The sequence below is a fragment of the Nicotiana tomentosiformis genome, chromosome 11 (assembly GCF_000390325.3).
Source record: "Nicotiana tomentosiformis chromosome 11, ASM39032v3, whole genome shotgun sequence".
NCBI classification, from domain to species: domain Eukaryota; kingdom Viridiplantae; phylum Streptophyta; class Magnoliopsida; order Solanales; family Solanaceae; genus Nicotiana; species Nicotiana tomentosiformis.
In genome coordinates, this window is record NC_090822.1 from 124,315,571 (window position 1) to 124,334,510 (window position 18,940).

The 18,940-nt window shown below is 33.1% G+C and overlaps 2 protein-coding genes across 2 annotated transcripts; both read left to right on the forward strand.

The window, feature by feature from the left end:
* The first annotated feature begins 1,072 nt into the window (after window positions 1-1,072).
* Window positions 1,073-2,206, forward strand: LOC104092119 (uncharacterized). Its single transcript, XM_009597631.3, has 2 exons — window positions 1,073-1,665; window positions 1,970-2,206. Exons 1-2 carry the CDS (start codon window positions 1,207-1,209, stop codon window positions 1,997-1,999), a joined length of 489 nt encoding a protein of 162 aa, XP_009595926.2. The 5' UTR covers window positions 1,073-1,206; the 3' UTR covers window positions 2,000-2,206.
* A 14,696-nt stretch (window positions 2,207-16,902) lies between these two features.
* On the forward strand, window positions 16,903-18,198 carry LOC104117121 (uncharacterized). Its single transcript, XM_009628121.4, has 2 exons — window positions 16,903-17,413; window positions 18,037-18,198. The coding sequence occupies exons 1-2, from the start codon at window positions 16,931-16,933 to the stop codon at window positions 18,064-18,066; spliced, it is 513 nt and encodes a 170-aa protein (XP_009626416.1). The 5' UTR covers window positions 16,903-16,930; the 3' UTR covers window positions 18,067-18,198.
* The last annotated feature ends 742 nt before the right edge of the window (window positions 18,199-18,940 follow it).

Here is an 18,940-nt window from a genome sequence, read left to right on the forward strand (position 1 = left end):
ACGACACACACACTCTCTCTATATATATATATTATTAATTGAAAATAATGAAAAAATACCCTTTAAAAGTTCATATAAAAATGTGTAATATTTTAGTTCTAAAATGTTTTGACAGTGTGTCAACTAAATTTTTTAATATTATTCTTTCATATTTTTAGGAAATGGAAGATTTTTATGTTTGGGCTGTTATCATTCACCATTTTTGTTTCTTTTTATCTGGGTGTCACGTTGACAATAGTGGATTGCTCTAGTGGTAAGCACCCTCCACTTCCAATCAAGAGGTTGTGAGTTCGAGTCACCCAAGAGCAAGGTGGAGAGTTCTTGGAGGGAGCCGAGGGTCTATCAGAAATAGCCTCTCTACCCCATAGTAGGGGTAAAGTCTGCGTACAAACTACCCTCCCCAGATCCCACTAGTAAAATTATACTGGGTTGTTGTTGTTGTTTATCTGCATGTCACTCTGTGTGTGTGTTTAAATACTTTGTGGTATAAAATTTGATGGGTATGTGGAAGAGGAAGGTGAGATATATAGAAGCCTTTGTATATTACAATTGCTTAGCTTAATTTCAACCAAAAACTTAAATATTCTTAGCTTAAAACTAAAAAAATTTCATAGTTTAAAGAAAATGAGAGATTCTTGGTCTTTGAGCTGCTACCATTGACCATATCTCGTTTTGGAAATGTTGTTTTTTTGGTGAAATAGGCAGCCCCTTGTTGTTCTGGATCCTATCAAATGAATTATTGGGACTTATTATCAAGTCCTTGTTTAGAGTTTCAATGAACTTGAACAAGTGATTTTTCTTTCTTTTTCTATATATATATATATATATATATATATATATATATATATATATATATATATATATTAGTCTTTTTAACATATTGAGTGAAAGGTACTAGGTTAGCAATATACCAACATTTTATTTTACTCAAATGCCCTTACTTTTGTTTTTCGACACATTAAAATTAAGGACTATTTTGTCATTTCATAAAAAATACACAGACCCATACATAATGTAGGTTCTGAAAGGAATAGATAATATAACTTTTCTCAGCATGTGTATCACGTGAATATTACTCGTCAATAAGACATTAACTACTCCATTATTCAAATCCTACCTACCATGCACATAGTAACTCTAATAATTTATCTGTATATATAATTGGTTCAAATCTTTCATTGTATGACACAAACCATTCATTGAAAAATGGTAACCATGAAAATGCTCCTTACTTTACTGGTGGCTGCAATTTTATTTTGTAGCCACCAACAAGTGGCCACGGCGAGAGAAGTGGCCGTGGCCGTTGACGGGAATGAGTTACAGCTCTGGCCATGGAAAATTCCATGTTATTTGCCGTGGCCGTTTCCGTTTCCACGTCCATATCCATGCCCTCCTCCACGGCCACGGCCACGGCCATGTCCTCCTCCACCTCCACCACCATGCCCACCCCCACCCGCCCCGAGTTCGAGCTGCTCTGCTAGTGACCAAGCAAAGGTGAAGAAGTGCATGTTCAATACAACTTCAATTGATGAATGCTGCCCAACATTCAAGAGCATACTTGGAACTAGTTGCCCTTGCTATAAATATGCAGAGAATTTGGACAATCAAGTCTTGATCACTCTTGAAGCTTATTGTGATGTTGATAGCCCTTGCAAGGGTTTGCAAGTAAGTTTATTTGTAGTTTAAAATTTTGACACACTCACTAAGAAGGTTATTTAACAGTATCAATATTGAAGTGTATTTGATTAAATTACCCTTATGTCTCCCATAAAACGAGTAATTAATGATCGTATATGTCTTCTTAAGACTTCTTAGCACATTAAGAGTGTAATTCGGATCTTTTTAGTTTTCTGTAAAACATTCATAAATTGGAAGCTTTTGCATTTGAAACAGATCATTGTTTCTTTTCTTTTTCAAATTATTTTTCTATATACAGTGCCTAATGCTGCATTATGTTAATTTATTTCAGGTGATTAAGCTCTCCAAGGAGGAGGAGTAAAAATAAAGAGACTTGATGTTTAATTCCAGATCTTATATTAGATGATTTGCTGTTAATCTTTCTGTTGAAAAGTCTTTAAACTATGGTTTAGTCTACCATGTTTTTAAGACATTGTAATTTCTAGGGGTAAACTTGTAGTGTTGTGTTTCGAGCAATAACTTGGCATATCTGTCAAATTCTTAGTACTAATAACTGTTATTGTACTCATTTTGTAGCCCGATATTCTCTACTTTTCTGTATTATCTTCTTTTCTTTTTTAAATTTCTCTTTCTTATTTCAAGATAAAATTAACGACAATTTGTTAGAATAAGAAAGTAAGGTTACCACGGTGACGGAATGAAAAAGGTTACCACGGTGACGGAATGAAAAAAACATAATGAAATCTGCAATGATTATCGTATAACCTCTTTTTACTTTCTAAATTATAAATATTTTTTATCTTGATATATATTTGTTCGCCAAATCTTATTTAGTTTCATCCAAACTTGATTTTGTTTGAATCTTCAAGGAAAAAAAGAGGAAAAATGTGATGGAATAATTAAATAATTAGTTGTGATTTCTCCAACCTTAACCGTTCGAGCTTTGAAAATAAAGTAATGTCGAATAGAAAGTGTTTCTCCCTTATTTAAATTACTTAGCGAATTCAAATTAACAATGATTTGCGAATACAATATTCATAAAGGAAAGAAAAGGAAGAAGATTTAACCTAAATAGCAAACCCACCTAATTTCTTAAACTTAAAATAGACATATATTATCTATGTTCCAGTGAATCTATTTCCTTTTTTGGTCCGTTTCAAAAAGAATGACCCTTTCTAAATTTGGAAACAATTTTACAACTTACAATTCTACCATTCTACCTAGGGGTGTTCAAAACCGAACCGAAACCGAAAACCGAAAACCGAACCGAAGCTTAATGGCTTATTGGTATCGGGTTAACGGTTTAACGGACGGGGAACGGATTAAATTTTTTTTATTAACGGCTTATCGGTTTGGGGGCGGATTATTCAATTTTCTTAACGGATAATCCGTTAACCCGTTAAGAATATATATATATATATTAAATATCAAAAACCCTTCCACTTCTTCCAGCTATTAGCTTAGCTTATTCTCCCACCCTACAACAAGATTGGTTAAGCTGCTGTCTATGGTTCACCTCTGCTTTTGTTTTCTTAAACTAATGCATGTGGTCTATGTTTAATAGAAGAACAACAATGCTGTGCCACAACTTTTATCCCACAATATTGACGATAGTACTGTCTTGAATTATGTTCTGGGGAAAGAGCATATCTGCGTTTTCTGTAAATTGTTTACTGCTTATAATCCATCCCTATTTCTATACATAACTGTCTTTTGCTCGGTGTTGTTTGTATGGTTAATGATATAGCGTGAAATGCTTGGTTGAGAGTTTAAGTTAGAAATTTGAAGTTGTTGTTTGAACTTTGAAGCTGCAGAAATTCAAGCACTGTTAGGCGTTAGCTGCAGGCCAAACATTTATGTGTAGTCTGCTCATTTATGGATTAATTATTTTGAAATATGTATTCTGGACTCATGTAATGTAGTCTGCTTTGGGGTTTAATGGTAGGCATTAACAAACATGTATGTCTGGACTCATATGTAGTCTGCTTTGGGATGTAATGTAGCCTACAATGTGTTCTGCTTTTTTCGCTCTACAACACACGACACACTACATCATTTTTATGTAGGCGTTAACAGACATGTATGTCTGGACTCAATGTGTAATTTCCTATTCTGAATTTGTATGCTAGGCAGTCAACACACAATTAATGCACACAATATAGATTGAATTAGGCCGATAAGCCGCCTGATAATCGCCCGATAAGAGCTAAACAGATACCAATCCGCCCGATATCTTATCGGGTAGCTAGCGGATTAATACATTTAAAAGCCGATAACCGTTAAACCAAACCGTTAAGAGTAATTAACCGCCCAATTCGCCCGATAAGCTGCCCTAATTCTACCCTTAATGAGAAGCTTTTATAACCACACAAATACTCTGGGCCCTTTTTTGAATTGTTTAGGACCACAAATTCCAAAAGTCTTTATTTTTTTTTTATTAAACTTTGTGCCTAGTCAAACAGGTTCACATAAATTGGAACGGAGGGAGTATAATATATGTATAATTATGTATAATCTATGTATACTAATTAGAAAAAATAAATATTAAATCTGACCGGTTATTTGTGTAATAATCCCGGAAAAGTTTGCACTAAATAATAATGCCCGAAACGACGTCGTCAAGTCAATGACTGCAGCGACTGGAATATAAAAGATTATCATGAGTTGATTGGCTGAAGTGATTAATTCACAGTTGTATGATTGGTCATATAATGTCACCTTTTTTTTTTCTTGCTAATTATATAATGTCACATAGATATGAGCGATTCACAAATTTTGAAATTATTGTTGAATGATTGTAAATTTTTATATCGGATACATAAATATCGGATTTACTTTTACATGCAATAGATCTGTTTTTTACGCATAAAAAGATAAAAAAAAATCATTTTCTGAAATTAAGAATTGTAAAAGAATATGATGTACATATAATATGATATTTTCTTCTGTTATATTGGCATAATAACTTGACCTCTTGTTTTAAATAATATTGGTACTATAAATTGTGTTTTACAACATGTCTATATGTTGTATATCCGTTTATGACTAATTAGTAGGCAGAATAGCCTCGTAGACATATTGTACTTGTTCGCGTTTGTCATCTTTATTCTTGTACTCAATAAAGTTTCATCCAGGCACTTATAATTGTTTAAAGTTAGTTTATGAACCTCTCTAACGTTGCATGTCTCTCAATCGCATGATACCAGAAACCAGGTAGTTAAAAATATACTACAACAACAACAACAATTCAGTATAATTTCACTAATGGGATTTGTTGAGGGTAGTGTGTACGCAGATATTACCCCTACCCTGGGGTAGAGAGGCAGTTTCCGATAGACTCTCGGCTCCCTCCCGACAAGAACTCCCCACCTTGCTCTTGGGGTGACTCGAACTCACAACCTCTTGGTTAGAAGTGAAGGGTGCTCACCACTAGAGCAACATACTCTTGTCTTAGTTAAAAATATACTAGTACATCATTTATCAAAGAGTTTGAACAATTATTTTTTGGATTATCAAATATTTGAACAATAAAAATAGATAACGAATGTCTGACAAATTGGTCAGGTCATGTAGGTCAGAGACCCTGAGTTATTTAATCGTGAAAATTAAACAATTTTATAAGGATTAGACGCTTACACTTGATTTGAATGATTAATAAACTAAAATAAAAAAGGTGAAAGTAATTTTAGTATAAGCATTTAAATTTTATCGAATCTAAATCGATAAAATAATTTAGATTACATTTTAAATTCAAGATATTTTAGTCCAAACAAAATTTATTGGGCTAATATAATTGGATTAATTACATAATTCAATATACACTACTAAAAATCTGCTAAAAACCGACCAACTATTTCCGACCAACGTTGGTCGGTCAAAAAAAGCGACCAAAAACCGTTCAGGTTGGACGGAAACTGGGGAAAAAAAATATTTATATTTTTTTAAAACTAAATACCGACCAACGTTGGTCGGTAAATTGGTCAACGAATTGACCAAGCTGGTCAGACAAGAAAATTTTGGATTACCGACCAACGTTGGTCAATAATCTGGATCCAATTTTTTAAATTTTAATAATTATTTTATTATTTAAAATATTTTATAATATTTAAGAATTTATATTTAAAATTACCGACCAACGTTGGTCGGTTAATGTAGGGAAAGCATTTACCGACCAACTTTGGTCGGTAATTGTTATTTTCTGCAAAATAACCGACCAAAGTTGGTCGGTTATTACGTCAATATTGATCAAACTTTCGAATTACTTTTATATTTACTATCTAAGTAATATAAATGTAATTCGTTAACACTTTTGTAATACAAATAATTAATACACTAACATATACTATATATAACATACTATTTGTAAATTGATTCATCGACTTATAACTTACTTAGATGCATCGATGAATATTAAAAACAAAACGTTTGACCTATATCGACTAATAGTAAAAACAAAACGTCTCGACTTATATCGATTAATCTAGCTATGCCATGTATTATTAGTGATGAATGAATGAAAAATAAAAGAATTAATACTAAACATCTGTGACACACACACACACACACACACACACACACACACACATATATATATATATATATATATATATATATATATATATATATATATATACATCTTTGACATATATATATGGATCACAAATTAAATAAACGAAAGAAGCTATTAGTATTAAGTAAACGAGTTAAATTAATAGGTCAAACATGGTCAAACTTTAACAAGCTATATATATACACACTAACATATACTATAACAAGCTATATATATAGTTAAAGTATTACAGTGAAGTGTGTTTGTGTGTGTATATATATATATAAGAACACGAAGCGCTAGGACCACAGGGTCGGGTTCTTTTAGGGATAGACTTGGGAAGATACTAATTAGTATATATACTTTATCATCAAATATATCTATTTGTAAATTGATTCATCGACTTATAACTTACTTAGATGTATTGATGAATATTAATCGATGATTCATCAAAACGTCTCGACCTATATATCGATTAATCTATGTCATGCATTATTAGTGATGAACGAATGAAAAAAGAAGTTATTAGCATCAATTACAATATAGTGTATGTGTGTGTGTGAGAAATTACTCACATACTTAATTATAACTTAGAAAATTTACTTAGATAGATGCTATTATAATTTATTAAAATTAAATAGTTAATATAATTATTTATAAAGATTATGCTTATAGTTTATAATTATTTATAATAATTGCATAGTTAAATAAAATAAATGCTTGTAGTTTATAATATATTTTTTATAGTTTATAATATTTTAAGGAAAAAAAACACAAAAAAAAAAAGAATTTAAATTTTTTTTTATAAAAAAACCGACTAACGGTCAGCACTTAATGTACCGACCAAAATTACTGACCAACTTTGGTCGGTAATTCTAAAATCAGAGAAGTGAAAAACGGGAAAACCCCCATTTCTCTGAAATTTTTCCCTCTTCACTCTAAACCTTCCCCTCTCTCCTTCTCCCAGCCCTCCCACTCGCCATCCAGTCCTCACCCGCGTCGTCGCCGTCGCCGCTGCCACTGCCGCCCCTCTCCTTCTCCATCTCCTAAAAATTCTAGGTTTGAATTACAACCCATTTATTTATTATTTCTAGGTTTTGTTAATTAGTTATGAATTAGTTTCAATTGATTAGTGTTTCAATTATTTGAACATTGCATTTTATTGAGGATTAGGGTTTAGGTCTTGTTTTAATTAGTTTTATTAACTAATTAGTTTTGTTAATTAGTTAATTAGTTATGAATTAGTTTAGTTTAGGGTATGGGTTGAATTTCTTTAGTTTAGTTAGTTTATGTTTAAACTCGTAGGATATGAATTGAAATTTTAGTTTTTAGGATTTGTTCTTGTGAATTGAACTTTTAGGATATGAATTGAACTTTTAAGATATGAATTGGACCTTTTGGATATGAATTGAACTTTTAGGATATAAATTGGTGTAATTAGGAAAAAATAATTATCTTGAATTAACTAAAAAAGATATAATTAATTTATAATTGTAGAATAAATTAATTTGTTGTTGTGAATCGAACTTTTAGGGTATGGGTTGAATTTCTTTAGTTTAGTTAGTTTATGTTTAAACTCGTAGGATATGAATTGAAATTTTAGTTTTTAGGATTTGTTCTTGTGAATTGAACTTTTAGGATATGAATTGAACTTTTAAGATATGAATTGGACCTTTTGGATATGAATTGAACTTTTAGGATATAAATTGGTGTAATTAGGAAAAAATAATTATCTTGAATTAACTAAAAAGATATAATTAATTTATAATTGTAGAATAAATTAATTTGTTGTTGTGAATCGAACTTTTAGGGTATGGGTTGAATTTCTTTAGTTTAGTTAGTTTATGTTTAAACTCGTAGGATATGAATTGAAAATTTAGTTTTTAGGATTTGTTCTTGTGAATTGAACTTTTAGGATATGAATTGAACTTTTAAGATATGAATTGGACCTTTTGGATATGAATTGAACTTTTAGGATATAAATTGGTGTAATTAGAAAAAAATAATTATCTTTAATTAACTAAAAAAGATATAATTAATTTATAATTATAGAATAAATTAATTTATTGTTGTGAATCGAACTTTTAGGGTATGGGTTGAATTTCTTTAGTTTAGTTAGTTTATGTTTAAACTCGTAGGATATGAATTAAAATTTTAGTTTTTAGGATTTGTTCTTGTGAATTGAACATTTAGGATATGAATTGAACTTTTAAGATATGAATTGGACCTTTTGGATATGAATTGAACTTTTAGGATATAAATTGGTGTAATTAGGGAAAAATAATTATCTTGAATTAACTAAAAAGGATATAATTAATTTATAATTGTAGAATAAATTAATTTGCTTTTGTGAATCGAACTTTTAGGGTATGGGTTGAATTTCTTTAGTTTAGTTAGTTTATGTTTAAACTCGTAGGATATGAATTGAAATTTTAGTTTTTAGGATTTGTTCTTGTGAATTGAACTTTTAGGATATGAATTGAACTTTTAAGATATGAATTGGACCTTTTGGATATGTATTTAACTTTTAGGATATAAATTGGTGTAATTAGGAAAAAATAATTATCTTGAATTAACTAAAAAAGATATAATTAATTTATAATTGTAGAATAAATTATTTTTTGTTGTGAATCGAACTTTTAGGGTATGGGTTGAATTTCTTTAGTTTAGTTAGTTTATGTTTAAACTCGTAGGATATGAATTGAAATTTTAGTTTTTAGGATTTATTCTTGTGAATTGAACTTTTAGGATATGAATTGAACTTTTAAGATATGAATTGGACCTTTTGGATATGAATTGAACTTTTAGGATATAAATTGGTGTAATTAGGAAAAAATAATTATCTTGAATTAACTAAAAAAGATATAATTAATTTATAATTGTAGAATAAATTAATTTGTTGTTGTGAATCGAACTTTTAGGGTATGGGTTGAATTTCTTTAGTTTAGTTAGTTTATGTTTAAACTCGTAGGATATGAATTGAAATTTTAGTTTTTAGGATTTGTTCTTGTGAATTGAACTTTTAGGATATGAATTGAACTTTTAAGATATGAATTGGACCTTTTGGATATGAATTAAACTTTTAGAATATAAATTGGTGTAATTAGGAAAAAATAATTATCTTGAATTAACTAAAAAAGATATAATTAATTTATAATTGTAGAATAAATTAATTTTTTGTTGTGAATCGAACTTTTAGGGTATGGGTTGAATTTCTTTAATTTAGTTAGTTTATATTTAAACTCGTAGGATATGAATTGAAATTTTAGTTTTTAGGATTTGTTCTTGTGAATTGAACTTTTAGGATATGAATTGAACTTTTAAGATATGAATTGGACCTTTTGGATATGAATTGAACTTTTAGGATATAAATTGATGTAATTAGGAAAAAATAATTATCTTGAATTAACTAAAAAAGATATAATTAATTTATAATTGTAGAATAAATTAATTTATTCTTGTTTTATTTGTATAGATGGAACATCGTACTTGGATGTACAATAGAAATTATCCTAATCGGCGGGGATTGCGGGAGGATTTTGTAGAAGGGGTTGATGACTTTATTAGACATGCAATGTCACTTCCACCATACCAAAGTGAAGGAGTAATTAGGTGCCCTTGTGTCAGGTGCGATTGTATGAAGTTTAAAAAATCGGAGGAAGTTAAGCTTCATCTTTATAGGAAGGGGTTTATAGAGAATTACTTTGTGTGGACTAATCATGGAGAGATCGATGGTAGCCGTGGGATATTTCATAACATGGTTGTTGGTGAAAGTAGTAGGTCGGTGGAGAATACAAATCTTGATTCTAGAATTCAGGATATGGTTGCGGATGCTTTTGGGGGTGAGCCCAATAAAAATATTGAACAAACTCCTAATGATGACGCAAAACATTTTTATGAACAGTTAGAGGAAGCTAGTCGTCCACTACGTGAAGGAAGTCCGCACTCTGAGCTGTCTGTTGCAGTTAGATTACTAAGTATCAAATCTAATTGGAATATTTCTCAAGCAGCCATGGACTCTTTCATTGACCTTATGAGTGAACTAGTTGACCCTAATATCAACTTACCTGGTGATTTCTATAAGGCGAAGAGATTGGTTTCTAAGTTAGGACTTTCGTCAATGAGAATTGATTGTTGTGAAGATGGTTGCATGTTATATTATAAAGATGATGCAACTTTAGACAGTTGTAAATTTTGCGAAAAGCCTCGTTTCAAGAGGCTTTCCAGCGGGAATATGGTCGCTGTCAAGGCAATGCATTATTTACCTCTTATACCTAGGTTAAAGAGGTTATATGCGTCGATGAGTTCTGCTCCTCATATGAGATGGCACTTTGAAAATAGAAGACCACATGGTGTTATGTGTCATCCTTCAGATGGAGAAGCTTGGAAGCACTTTGATAGGACATATCCAGATTTTGCTAGTGAACCAAGGAACATTCGGTTAGGTCTGTGTGCCGATGGCTTCACGCCTTTTTCTATATCTGCGACACCATATTCATGTTGGCCTGTCTTTCTTACACCTTATAATCTACCACCTGAGTTGTGTATGACTAGTCCATATATATTCTTAAATTGTATTATCCCCGGTCCACGTAATCCGAAAAGTTTGATTGATGTATATTTGCAACCTTTGATTGATGAGCTAAAACAATTGTGGTATGATGGTGTTGAAACATATGACATATCAACCAAGCAGAATTTTAATATGCGTGCTAATTTAATGTGGATAATCACCAATGCCATCAGAAAGCTTTATGATGGCCCTTATGCGACTTGGACTGATTGCCCATTCTCACTGAAGGAGCAAATTTTCAATCAATTTAAGGTATAAATGTTCTTTTAAACAGTTTAATAATTTATATTTATGATGTTTCCATCTAATATTTAACTTTTGAAATACAGAGCAAGTGTGTATGGGAAGACCGCTATAGCGCGGAAGTGGCTACAAATTTTCATCATAAAGCTCGCAAGAGATTGGCGGATGCTTTCTCGGATGCTAGAAAGAAGAATAAGAGGCCTGGCTGGTTACTTAAGAATTTGTGGAATGATTTGCAAAGGCAATGGCTTACCGTAGAGTTCTTAGAGAGGAGCTAAAAAGGAAAGAAAGCTCGCGCATCCGAGAAGGGAGACTCCTTGCATACTGGAGGTGCGATCAACCTAGGGACAATAAAAAGAAGATTGGTACGTAATTTAAATTATTTTACTTTTCTAAGTATATCTATTCTGTTTATTAACTAAATTAATTTATTTTCAGGAAAAGAAGTATGGGCGTCCAATGAGTCATAATGAGCTATTCAAGGAGACACATATTGTGAAGAAGAAAAAAGAGGGGGATCAAGATAGGTGGGTCGAGGACCGGGCCTCGACTGCATATGTAAGCTTTCAATTTTATTTAAGTATTATAATTTACTTTTATAAAAAACTTGAAATACTAATTTAATTTAAAATAATATAGGGTCGCTACCAAAGTAACGTAGAGGAATTCATCCGTAGTCATCCAGCTGGTGAATCGGGTGAGCCAACCCAACCTTCGGACGAGGATGCTGAAAGAATATGGTTGGAGTCTGTTGGCGGTCCAAAATGGGGAAGGTATACGGGCTTCCTACTAAAAACTTCCATCGCTATAAGTGTGGAATGCGAGGAATAGGGACTTCCTCGCAAGGCGAGCAACTTAATAGGGAGAGCCTCTCCGCTATGCGGGAGACAGTGACAAAGCTCACATCAGAGCTAGAAGCGGCCAAGGAAAGAGAAAGGCTTAGAGATGCTCAATTCCTTGGCATGCAAGCTCAGATCAGAACTCTCCTATCTAGTGGAGCTTTTCCGTTGCCCCGATCTCGTGAGTCATCTCCAGAGGGTCGACCTCCACGTGATCGTTCCTCCCGCCCTGCTCGTGATCGTTCCTCCCGTCCTCCCCGTGATCGTGCTTCCCGTCCTCCACAAGACCATTCTCTATATCGTCTTGTAAATGAAAGTTTATCAGACGGTGATGATGATGTTGTAGAAAATACCCCTTGACTTTTATATACTTTGAACTAGACAAATAGAACCAGTTTTGAACTAGTTGTAATTAGTTTTAACTTGGTTTTAGATTTTTATGTTCAATTGAACTTTAATTTGTTAGTTTTAAAGTATTTATTGAATGTTTTGGTTATTGTTGTTGTGTTGTTGTTGTTGTTGTTGTTGTTGTTGTTGTTGTTGTTGTTGTTGTTGTTGTTGTGTTGTTGTTGTTGTTGTTGTATTTTTGTTGTTGTTGTTGTTGTTGTTGTTGTTGTTGTTGTTGTTGTTGTTGTTGTTGTTGTATTGTTGTTGTTGTTGTTGTGTTGTTGTATTGGTATGCTGGCAGGTGGTGTAGCTGCCAAAACAGGCATTTTATACCAAAATTAAACCCAGAAAAACCGATCAAAGTTGGTCGGTTTTTAATAAAAAAAATAAATTATTCCAAAATACCGACCAAAGTTGGTCGGTTAATGAACATTGAATTCCCAGAATTCAACACTATCGTCCAACTTTGGTCGGTATTTTTCTTGCATTGTTGAGATTACCGACCATAGTTGGTCGGTAATGTTTAATTTTAATTATTTTTAAAAAATATATATTTTCAATTACCGACCAAAGTTGGTCGGTTTTTTTAAATTTTAATAATTAATAAAAAAATATAATTTAGTTAAACCGACCAACTTTGGTCGGTAAAATTAAATTAATAAAATATGTTTCCGACCAAAGTTGGTCGGTAAGTAATTAAACTTGTCAGATGGTCGTTCCGACCAACTTTGGTCGGTAAGCCATTCCGACCATCAAAACACCGTCCACACCGTAATGGTCGCATTTTGGTCGGTAATTTGCCATAATTGACCAACGTTGATCGGTATTTTTGGTCGGTTTTTAGCGAAATTCTAGTAGTAATATATGGGTTAAATAAATAGTTCCAAATTTATTGGGCTAACCCATTTAATTGGGTAACAAATGATGAGCCCATTTCTTTAGGCCCAAGATATCATCTTCCTAGAGGCCCAGTTTGATGCCACACGTGAAATGGCGTGGCATGCCAAGTCAAGCGGAAGAGCCAATAGGATCGTGCCATGTGTCAAAATGACAAGGCATGCCAAGTCAAATTAAAGGGCCAGTGAAACTATGCCACGTGTGCAAGTGACTTGTTTTGGCCAATCAAATGCGGCCTTGTCATACTTCACTTTGATTGGTCGGAAAGAGTTTGTTCTTATCATAACTCTTCCCTCCCACGACTATAAATAGGCTTCATAACTCAGAGAAGACACCAGACGTTATAACAAGAAGCAAGAAAGAGCTCGTGGATCAAATGCTGCAAATTCCTCCACAAGTTTCAAGCTTCAAGCAATCAAGCTCAAACTCAAGAACGAAGAACAAATCAAGATTCAAGGATTACGAGTTCAAATCAAAGTTCGTGCTAGTTGAATTCAAGATCATCATTCGTGACAACAAATATAGGTTCAAGATCAAGCTCAAAGGCCCTTGAATTTATTTACTATTGAAAAGAAGAATCAGAGGATTCATAAAGATTGTACACTCAAATTATTTGAAATCAAATACTACGATTGTTGCAATATTTTTTGTCTCGATTATTTTTCTTGATGCAAATTTATTGTCTATAAATTCTGGCACGCCCAGTGGGACAATCTCTATCACTCATCTCAACTTTTCTATCACCAAAGTTCAAGAACATCGAAATAGCTTCACAGAAAATTAACTCCAAATCAACTTCCAGTGAGGTTGCTAATTCCATGTTCTATGTTGATGTGGAAAGCATCCTCTATGTTACCTTTGAAAGTTTTGGGCCAGTTACAAGGAGCAAAGCAAGCTCTTTAGGACAACAAGTACTCCAAGTGTCATTCACGTCAACCCCTGTTTTCGGATCTTCATCTTCAAAAGGAGCAAGACCCTCTACAAGCACGATCCAAAAAGGGAACGATGTCGCCAAAAGGATCGAAAAGGTTCTTGCCCAACTTAGTTTATCTAAGTCTGAGAAACCTTTCATGCAAGCTTATGATGATAACTTGAGCGCTGGATCTACTTTAGTCTCCATTAATGCGACCTCCAAGCTCTATCCCAATAATGATCTATTTCATTTTTCATCCTCTACGGACATCATGCAAGCAATGGTTATTGAAGTTTCTACCGTAAAAGAACAACTCGCAAATTTAACGAAAGCAGTTGAAGGCTTGTCAAAGCGCGTGCAAGATCAAGATGCTAAACTTTCTAATTTAATAAATAAGTTGGATAGCATAGTAGAAGGAGAATACATACAAACACCTTTAAATCTTCAAAGGTTACAAGAGAAATGGGACACCTCCGAAAAGCAAGCAACGACAACCAAGGAGATTCAAGTTCCCGCTGAAGGTCTGATTCCCATTGAGAAATTAAAAGACTTCATCATGGAGACCATCAAAGATAAGCCCGAGTCGTCCAAATTATCTCTCACATATGCAAAGTCGTACACACAAAGAATTGATAACTTGAAGATGCATGTTGGTTATCAACCTCCTAAGTTGCAACAATTCGACGGCAAAGGAAACAACATATAGCACACTTTGTTGAAACTTTCAACAATACTGGAATGTATGGCGATTATCTTGTCAAACAGTTTATGCGATCTCTCAAAGGTAATGCATTCGATTGGTACACAAATCTCGAATCTGGTTCCATCGATAGTTGGGAGCAGTTGGAGAAAGAGTTTCTCAATCATTTCTATAGCACAAGATGCATCGTAAGCATGATCGAACTTACAAACTCTCATCAACGAAAGGATGAGCCAGATATTGACTTTATCAACCGCTGGAGGAGCTTAAGCCTCAATTGCAAAGATCACCTTAACGAAACTTCTAGCATCGAAATATGCATTCAAGGCATAGGTTGGGGTCTTCGCTATATCTTACAAGGCATAAAGCCCAAAACATTTGAAGAACTATCAACTCGTGCTCATGATATGGAACTAAGTATGGCGATAAGTGGAAACCAAGAGCTACCTATCTTTGAGCCTTACGATGAAGAGGAATGACGAAAAAGTGCAAGTTTTTGTAAAAAAAAGGGGGGGGGGGGGGGGGGGGGGTTCAAAATTCCCAGCGTAGTATAGATCCATATAAATGATTTATATGTGCTCTATATGCTATTATCTCGAGATACTTCAAGTCTAGTCTCGAAGATTTGATGACTTTATACCCGACAAGCCCTGAAGCAGGGGGCATTTGTAAGCATTTAAATTTTATCGAATCTAAATCGATAAAATAATTTGGATTATATTTTAAATTCAAGATATTTTAGTCCAAATAAAATTTAAGAATTTGTAGACAATAAATTTGTGTCAAGAAAAATAATCGAGACTGAAAATATTGCAACAATCGTAGTATTTGATTTCAAATAATTTGAGTGTACAATCTCTATGAATCCTCTGATTCTTCTTTTCAATAGTAAATAAATTCAAGGGCCTTTGAACTTGATCTTGAACCTATATTTGTTGTCACGAACGATGATCTTGAATTCAACTAGAACGAACTTTGATTTGAACTTGTACTCCTTGAATCTTGATTTGTTCTTCATTCTTGAGCTTGAGCTTGATTGTTTGAACTTGATTTGTTCTTCGTTCTTGAGCTTGAACTTGATTTGTTCTTCGTTCTTGAGCTTGAACTTGAACTTGATTGCTTGAAGCTTGAAACTTGTGGAGGAATTTGGAGCGTTTGATCCACGAGCTCTTTCTTGCTTCTTGTTATAACTTTTGGTGTTTTCTCTGAGTTATAAAGACCCATATTTATAGTCGTGGGAGGGAAGAGTTATGACAAGAACAAACTCTTTCCGACCAATCAAAGTGAAGTGTGACAAGGTCGCATTTGATTGGCCAGAACATGTCACTTGCACACGTGGCGCAGTTTAACTGGCCCTTTAATTTGACTTGGCATGCCTTTTGACACATGGCACGATCCTATTGGCTCTTCCGCTTGACTTGGCATGCCACGCCATTTCCCGTGTGGCACCAAACTGGGCCTCTAGAAAGATGATATCTTGGGCCTAAAGAAATAGGCTCATCATTTGTAGCCCAATTAAATGGGTTAGCCCAATGAATTTGGATTTATTTATTTAATCCATATATATTGAATTATGTAATTAATCCAATTATATTAGCCCAATAAATTTTGTTTGGACTAAAATATCTTGAATTTAAAATATAATCCAAATTATTTTATCGATTTAGATTCGATAAAATTTAAATGCTTACGGTTAGTTACCAACTACTTTTACTATGACTAATTTAATGATGTGAGCCCAAGAAATTTATAGAACATCATTTTAATGTTTGTACGTTTAATCTAATGGAAACTGTTTTTTAAGGAAGCATAACCTAATTATAATATTCTTTTAGGTAGAGTTTCCCCAATTAGAAAGAGCAAAATCTTGTATAACATCAAATGAATGAGTACTACAAAAATATCACAAATAGATTTAAAACCTTGAAAATTCAAGAAAATAGGAGGTATGGTCTAGCTTTTTTATCCAGTCAATTTTTATTTTTGAATTATCCAATAATACTTATCACTTGGCCATTTTGAAAAGACTTGATTGTTTAACTTCTTTTGCATGTGATACACGTGATACATCATATACTTAAAATATCAAATCCTACCTACCATAGCAACTCTAATAATTTATCTATATATATAGATGAATCATATATATCATCACCTACTTAATTGTAGCACAAAACTATTCAGTGAAAAAATGACAACCATGAAAACTATGCTCATGTTAATGGTGGCTGTAATTTTATTTTGCAGCCACCAATTGGCCGTGGCCAGAGAAATGGCCGTAGCCAATGACAAGACCGAGTTACAGCTCTGGCCATGGGACATTCCATGTTATTTACCATGGCCATTCCCGTGGCCACGACCATATCCATGTCCTCCTCCACGGCCACGACCATGTCCGCCTCCACCTCCACCACCATGCTCGCCTCCACCACCACCACCAAGCCCGCCCCCGCCCACACCCACACCGAGTTCGAGCTGCTCGGCTAGTGACAAAGCAAAGATTGACACGTGCATGGTCAACACAACTAAAATTGCTCCATGCTGCCCAACATTCAAGAGCATACTTGGTACTAGTTGCCCTTGCTATGAATATGCAGAGGATGTGTACGAACTTGAATTGATGGCTCTTCAATATACTACTTGTCCTATTAATAGCCCTTGCAAGGGTGTGCAAGTAAGTTGGCATAACTTCCTTCGGTCATTTTTATCTGACGTTTAAAAAGAATAGAAAAATCAATTTAAATAGACCCCCCCCCCCCCCCCCAACCCTTTAAACTAAAAGTTACTGACAGATGTAGAATATATGTATAATTCATATAGAATATGTATATAATCGCGTATAATTAGTATATAATCTATATATACTGGGTAGAAAAAGTAAACAGTAAATCCGTCCGGTTATAAAGGGATCTTTACATAAATAGCTGAGCAAATTTACTGTTTACTTTTTCTAGCAAGTATAACTAGATTATACACATATTACACATGAATTATGAATATATTATATATTCGCTGACTATATTTTATTTAAGCGATTGGATTGACGTATATTTAGATTAATTCATGTTTTCTATTATAGTAGCAAGTTTTAAATTCTACATGTATAAAATTTGAAAATTCTTTCGGTTGAAGTGTATCTTATAATATCTCTTTTTGAACTTTTAATTACTTGGACAAAAAGTAGTTCGACACTCACAAAACATAAAACAATAAAAACTACTTTTTCTAATTGGTGAAGTTTTTCTTTCTTTTCTGAATACTGTAGTGCCTAATGCTGCATTATGTTAATAATTTCAGGTGATTAAGCTGTCCAAGGAGGAGGAGTAAAAATAAAGACGCAATGCTTAATTCCAAATCTTGTATTATATTTTCTCTATGTACAATGTTGTGTTTCAGCAATAATTTGGCACATCTGTCAAAATTGTAATTCTATATTATAGTACTCATTTCGTGCTCCAATTTCCTCTACTTTTCAGTATTTTATTCTTCTCTCTTATTATTTCAAGATAAAATGAAAGTTTGTTGAAATAAGAAAGATTGTAATTTTTTTAATCAAGAAGTGTGGTGGACTGATTGTGTGACTCCTTCACCCTTTCGAGCCTTAAAAATAAAGAACTTTACACCATACAAATTTAATTTAATCGAATAAATGAATTTCAAATATAAAATACAAGATATTTTTCTTCATAAATTGAAATTTGTAGTGGTAATAGCAAAGAAAATTATATTCAAAGGGACTTGAAACATGCTACAGAAAGATCATATTAGTGTCTAATAATATGCAAAATACATCAAAGAATTATCAAAGGAAGTAAGGAAAGCAGTAACATTATAAAAGGAAAGCAGTAACATTATTCACCCGGGGTTCGGGGAAAGGCCGCATCCCTAGTAGTGTTATTTCATAACAAAGAAGTAACATTGTGATTTCAGGAAATGAAGTACCATCACTGTAGGTGGCTAATAGCATATTTCGCCAAGTTTCTCCGATCCTAGAAGCACTTTTTCTTCAAAAAAGTATTTTTTCCCAAAGTTGAAGTGTTTGGCCAAGCTTTTGGAAGGAAAAAAAATGCTTTTGAAGAGAAGCAGAAGCAATTTTGGAGAATCAGAAAAAAATAAATTCTATCCAAAAACACTTTTTTGAAAAGTACTTTTGAGAAAAATACACTTAGAAGCAGTTTTTAATTGGCCAAATACTAATTGC

Excerpts from the sequence above, each read along its gene's own strand:
- LOC104092119 (XM_009597631.3), top strand. The coding sequence starts at position 1,207 with ATGGTAACCATGAAAATGCTCCTTACTTTACTGGTGGCTGCAATTTTA. Across the intron at positions 1,666-1,969 it reads GCCCTTGCAAGGGTTTGCAA|GTGATTAAGCTCTCCAAGGA; the intron begins GTAAGTTTATTT and ends AATTTATTTCAG.
- LOC104117121 (XM_009628121.4), top strand. The coding sequence starts at position 16,931 with ATGACAACCATGAAAACTATGCTCATGTTAATGGTGGCTGTAATTTTA. Across the intron at positions 17,414-18,036 it reads GCCCTTGCAAGGGTGTGCAA|GTGATTAAGCTGTCCAAGGA; the intron begins GTAAGTTGGCAT and ends TAATAATTTCAG.